This window comes from Brachionichthys hirsutus, unplaced genomic scaffold (genome assembly GCF_040956055.1).
Source record: "Brachionichthys hirsutus isolate HB-005 unplaced genomic scaffold, CSIRO-AGI_Bhir_v1 contig_317, whole genome shotgun sequence".
Taxonomy (NCBI): domain Eukaryota; kingdom Metazoa; phylum Chordata; class Actinopteri; order Lophiiformes; family Brachionichthyidae; genus Brachionichthys; species Brachionichthys hirsutus.
Window position 1 is genome coordinate 1 of NW_027180462.1, and position 6,155 is coordinate 6,155.

General features: G+C 44.3%; 1 protein-coding gene across 1 annotated transcript; it reads right to left on the bottom strand.

Moving 5' to 3' along the window:
• Nucleotides 1–2,355: 2,355 nt before the first annotated feature.
• LOC137915067 (G-protein coupled receptor 6-like) lies at nt 2,356–3,412 on the bottom strand. The gene has a single exon (XM_068758553.1). The coding sequence runs from the start codon at nt 3,410–3,412 to the stop codon at nt 2,405–2,407; it is 1,008 nt and encodes a 335-aa protein (XP_068614654.1). The 3' UTR covers nt 2,356–2,404.
• Nucleotides 3,413–6,155: the final 2,743 nt, after the last annotated feature.

Genomic DNA, 6,155 nt, shown 5'->3' on the forward strand with positions numbered 1-6,155 from the left:
CATCCATCCATCCCAGCCCAGCTGAGAGACACAGTCCCTCCAGTGTGACCTTTATGTTATTTTTATTGTGTATTTGTGTATTTATTGTGTATTTCTGTCTGTGAAAGCTGCTCTATGAATGACGTCTACTGACAGACTTCTTAGCAGGCCTTTCAGGTCTGGGAAGCTTTAGCTCTGCATGAACCCAAACACTCTCACCAGCCTCCATTCAGTCTGCCTCGATGCAATCGCGACACTGAAGCGACAAGAGGTGACATTTATGTCGCAAATATCAGCCTCTGCAACGACAAACAATGCCCTGCCTGAGAAGAGGCAGCTTCTGGAGATCCTCAGGACTTCTGCTTTGTCAGGCATCACATGGGCCACACATGGACCCTCTGAGCCGTTGTAGTTTCCCGCTCTGGTTGGTGACCGAAAGCAACATCTGTTGAGGAGTAGGGAAAAAACAAGGTGAGCAAACATGTCCTGTTCTCACCATGCACTCCATTAGTGGCCTTGAGCATCCCTCACCTTTGCCCCACTTTGTGCATCGGTTTGACGGAGAGCATCAACAGCTTCCCGACTGGAGATTATTACTCTTGATCGTCCACACGTTCCTCGCTCGGCTGCGTGCTAGAGATGGATTAAGCTGTTTTAGCTGACGGAATGAATAATAATCATGTTTTATTTTTATTAAACCTTCATGGAAAAGCTCCTCAAGTGTGCTGACATCTGGAAAACGCCGATGTGGTACGACTCCTGCATCGCTATCATCTCCTCCTCCTCTCCATGTCCACGAGCGTGCAAGTCAGAGCAGCAGTTCAACAGCCATTCCAAACGAATGTCACATTCCTTATAATGGGTAATCACGTTTGGGATATTTAGTTTGAAACAAGCCTGCCCAATTATTGCAGATATTGCAGGCTGTTTCATGGTACTTACAGTTCTGTATATGAATTATTAATTAAGAATTTAAAGGGGACATATAGATATTTGTTTTTTTAAATAACTTTTTTTAAAGAAGAGTGGATAAATCTATCTTTGGTGATAATGTCCCTGCGAATATTGGCTAATTTCTTTTAATATGCGCTAAAAAAGTCACCTCACCGGTTACCATGGTAGCGTGCAGCTGCGCCCGTCCCCGCTATGAATTTAGTTTTGGTTTAATGTTCAGAGGCGTTTCTGACAGAGCTGTTTGAGACAGAAAAGAGGGACGCTGTCCTGCAGCATCTGTTTGCTATTTTGACCAAAGACAGTCACAGATATTTCATATAAGATTTTGTGAACTACTCTGAAATCAAACAATGTATGAGGCAGTTTCAGGCTTTAAAGATCTGTCAACCATAATGTTAATAAACCATTAATAGTGGCTCTGCTTTATTCCCACTTTTGTCCCATCTAATGCATTTTGTGCAATGCTGTGTTGAAGTCCAGTCTCCTTTCAGCCTGACATACAGATGTGTTCATTCAGCCACTAGAAAACTTGACAGGCACTGTACACAGACATAGTATCATCACTCTCCTAACTGTCACACTCACATACACGTGGCAGGTTTATTCCCTCCTGAATCACAGCTGTGCATGAGACACAAAAAAAAGAAGGTATTGCAACTGTCCAAAGTATCTCTTTAACATCCTGTGATTATGGATGCTACACGTTATCAGTGCTACGATAACTCAGAAAAAAAACATCTTCATGGAGGATAGACTGCAAAAAAAAGGAAATCTGTCACCTGCAGCTTTGATATGAGCCTTAAAATGATGTGCTCATCCTGAGGGTGGGGTAATGACAGCACACTTGAACACACAGCACCTGAATTTCACATAGTTGTGCTATCTCTCTTTGTACACACACATAAATATATCCCTCATTCGAGTGGCCCTGAGTGGACATTGAAGTTATTTTCCGGGTCGGGACACTTGTTATCTGAATGCACCTGCACTCTGGAGGAGGTGGCTGGAATGGGAGGAAGAAGATTAAAAAGAGAACGAGCTAGTCAACCGTGACCACAAGGCCTTCCTCAAAGAAACGTTGGAGCGACATGTGGCTTTGATTTTCTTTATTCATGTCATAGAAAAATGTACATCAAAGACGATACCATAGAAAATAGAAAAATAGCACACGGTACTCACTAGTTCAAGCACAGTTAGGGCTATACAATACTGCTTTGGCATAAAAATAAAAGCATGGACTAAAGTGCAAGGTCTTCCATGCTTTAAAAAAAAACTAATTTAAATACATTCACATGTTTGTTTTCACTTTTTCATCAGCGTTTCTTGTTCACAGCATCATAACAGTGCAGATACAGCATGCATGAAGATACGTTACTATCATCGTACCCCCCCCCCCCCCCCCCCCCCAGATTGTCTATGGTCACAGGAGGGTTTGTCTTTTTGCTCACACACGTACAGCCCTATCGCCTTGTTACACTTCACTCGGCGACCGGGATCGATAGGCCGTGTTGGCTTGAAAGCAGCCGCAGAGAAGCATGTAGATGGAGCGCTGGATCTCTGCATTCCTAAAGGCGTAGATGATGGGGTTGATCATGGAGTTGTAGGTGGCAGGCAGGAGAGTGGCGTACGTGTACACTGTCGGGTAGTCCCGCTCACCTACTAGGCAGTAGATGGCGAAGGGCAGCCAGCTGGCGCCAAACGTCCCCAAGATGATGGCTAGAGTGGAGACACCCTTCTTAGTGGCCACATAATGCGAGGTGGCGAAAAAGTGCTGCTGGAGGGCGATCTGGTGGGCGTGGTGACACACGATCTTACAAATCTTGAAGTACAGTGTCAGCATGAGCGCGAAAATGCCGAAGAAAGAGGTGGCCAGGAGCGCGACGTTGCTCCTGGTCAAAGGTCGCACGATGCTGCAGGAGGCGGGCTCGTCCAGGCAGTTCCATCCGAGCACCGGCAGCATGCCCAGGAACAAGGACACTCCCCAGGTGCCCAGCAGCATCAGGTGAACATACTGCAGCGTCTTGTCCGAGAAGTACGTCAGGGCATTGTAGAGGGATAAGTAACGGTCCACGGTTATGGCCAGCAGGCTGCTGATGGATGCAGTGAACGAAGCAACCAGGAAGCCTACAGTGATCAGGCTGATCGTCTCGGACGACATCACGTACTGGAACACAAAGTTCAGGATTAATCCCATCCCTGCCAGCAGGTCCGCTGTGGCCAAGCTACCGATGAGCACAAACATGGGCGTCCTCAGTGTTGGCGTGTAAAAGATGATTGCCACCACTATGGCATTTTCACAGGCAATCACGGTGCCCGACATGCAGAGCATAATGTCCCATGGGTTGATGGGGAAGTCGAATGGGGCCCTGGAGAAATCCAGGCTGCCGTTGCGCTCTGGAGAGTCTGTCTCGATCCATGGGAGCGCCTCACCTGCCACGAAACCTGCAGAGGAGTCGTTCACCGCCAGCGACTCGTTCATATCGCCAGGCTGTCGTCTTTGTTTCCTACAAGCAGCAGCAGAGGAAGAAGATCGGTATGTTGATGAGAATGAGAGGGCACAGCATCCTTCCACGTAAAAAGGGTTCAAGCCTGCGGCTCATTATAGTCTTCTAATGAGTTCTTTTAAAAAGCACAATGTACCTTTAATTGTAAAAATGTAACAGAGAAAATTCACCCTTAAACAGTCTGTAGCACAGAAAAGTTTGGCCCATTTTAAAGTCAGCTTTAGGGTGGATTTCTCTATAATAGTGAGGCAGAAGCAGCGGAGCTGTCCATGGTGCTGAATGAATAAAACTATGGGCAGAAGAGAAGGAAGAATCTGTTTGGAAAGTTAAATGAAAAAATTCTATATATTAAAAGACTCACAAAGTGATTACATTAGCTGTCTATTTTTGTAAAAGTTAATCAACCTGATTTGTAAAACTATGTGTAATTATTGGTATTTTAGCTGAAGGTTGCTCGTTTCCCAATTAGCCCATAAGCTAATTTCATTCATTCTTAAAACAATCTCTTTGCTATTTTGGAGAGATAACTCAAAGTTATTTTTTTAATATAATTTCCCCAACAATAACTAATCAGTAACTGTTTCATCATCATCGGTTCTGTAGTATTTCGATTACCTACCTCCGTGGTAAAAACGGTATCAGCAGAGATTAGATCCAGAGTCCTCCTCTGTGGCAAAATGTCAAAGATCTACACAGAAGGGAGGCGAGCAGAGCCCCCTGTTCTCTCCTCCAGAGAGAGGGGGAGAGAGAGAGAGAGACAGAGAGATAGAGAAAGGGAGAGAGAAACAGAGACAGAGAAACAGAGAGAGAGAGAGAGAGAAACAGAGACAGAGACAGAGAGAGAGATAGAGATAGAGAGATGACAATCCGGACTCCTATTGGATAGCAGTAGGAAAACTGATATTCTCTTTTAATGTATATTAATTAAATAATACCAGAGGAAGCTGCTGCTAAGTTAGCCTAGCATCTGAAGCTGCATTCAACAGGCCACTTTTTATTTTATTTTTATACATTTTATTGAAAATGAACAAATATAATACAACAAATACTGTGACAATTTTCAACAGGCTCAAGAAACATGAAAATCTGGAGAAAGACAAATGAAAGACTTAAATTCTTACAACAATTTTTTCAAACAAAGTCTTGGCTTTCATTGCTTTCGCGTTCAAGGGCAACTCAAATAAGAGTGCAGGAAAGGTATAAAAATAACAATGTCAGGTTTGCTGGCATGAATGCATTCAACAGGCCACTGGTCACGTTCAGCCACAGCTGGAGCGTCACGCCGGCCCAGGGAGACAATGATGACCGCCCATTATAAACACACCAGTGCGCTACTGGAACTGTTATCAGCCCCATCAACGATTCAGGTATAATACATAGAATGTTAAACGAGCTAACTCCATCGGCTGCTTTGGTCCAATCCAAATCACCTTGCATTGGGACGAATGCTCCGAGAGAGCAATAAATAAACATTAATAAACACCAGTTGTGAACGGGTTAGTGGTCAGGCCATGGTAGTTCATGTCTGGCCTCATCTCTTGGGTTGAGGGGGGTCGAATCTCCGATATGCAAAACTGTGTTAACGTCAGATCACAGACCCGTTTATGCTGTTGAACTGAAACCCGGCGGCGACACAAAGAATACGTTGGTTCTGGATCAGACGCGCCGATGCAGAGCATCCTGAAGATGCTCCGTGGACATGTCTGGTGAAGACGCAGCAGTGGAAGAACTGGGATGCTTTGAGCTTCCTGGAATGATGTACAGAAGAGGACGGCAGTGAATGAAAGAAGGGCAGTGACTCATGAACTGCAGTTTTTTTTTTTAAGGCCGGTTAGCCTTTTTTTCTGGATTCTTGGAAGACATTGGAAACGGTTTGTGTTTGAGAAATTAAATTCAGCTCGGAGGCCACAGCTCCGCTGGACATTCAGTCAGAATGCCGATTGGAAGCTACTGTACCTTGGAAATTCCAACTTCTGTGGCATTACATTCTGTTATGCTTGAAAAATGCCAGGTATGAGCTTCATAAAAGGATGTAATCTGCTGTATCAATTACATGTCATGCAACAATGGATGGGAGGCAGCAGTGGGAGGAAGGGGAGAGTCACTGCTGAAGAGCAACATGGGAGCCAGTTTTGGTTTCCAGGCAACAGCTGTTTGTCCACCTTCTGTCAGCAAACCTGGGATGAAGAGGGGGTTGTCTTCATTCATACGCTAAGTGGTCACATGAATTACACGCCCAGTGACTCATGTCAAACACCGACAACACATCAAAACCAAAAACAACAACTCCAAATCATTTCTGATTGTTCACCCAAATGAAAGCAGCGCGCATAAACATTAAATCCCTCCTTTCTTTTTCTAGAGGAGAGCTTCCTCCTATACCATCGTCTGCATACAGTTATTAGTCTCATGAGTCTATGGAGAGGTTTCCAAGTAATGAGTCACCTGCACAGGACAGAAACGCAGCGGAAGTGGAGAAAGTTGATTTGCTGTGGCAACCCCGGATGGGAAGAGCCGAAAGAGAACAAATATTTTATAAAAAGTGGTTTCATTGGAGTAGCATCATTAATGAGGGGAAATGAAATAAACATTGTAACAATCAATACTTATATTGGACTGCAATTAATAGATTAATGTATATACACCCCAAAATATTTACAGAACTCAATCCAAGTAGATAATGTCATATGTGTCAGGTTTTGACGATCCGATCAATCT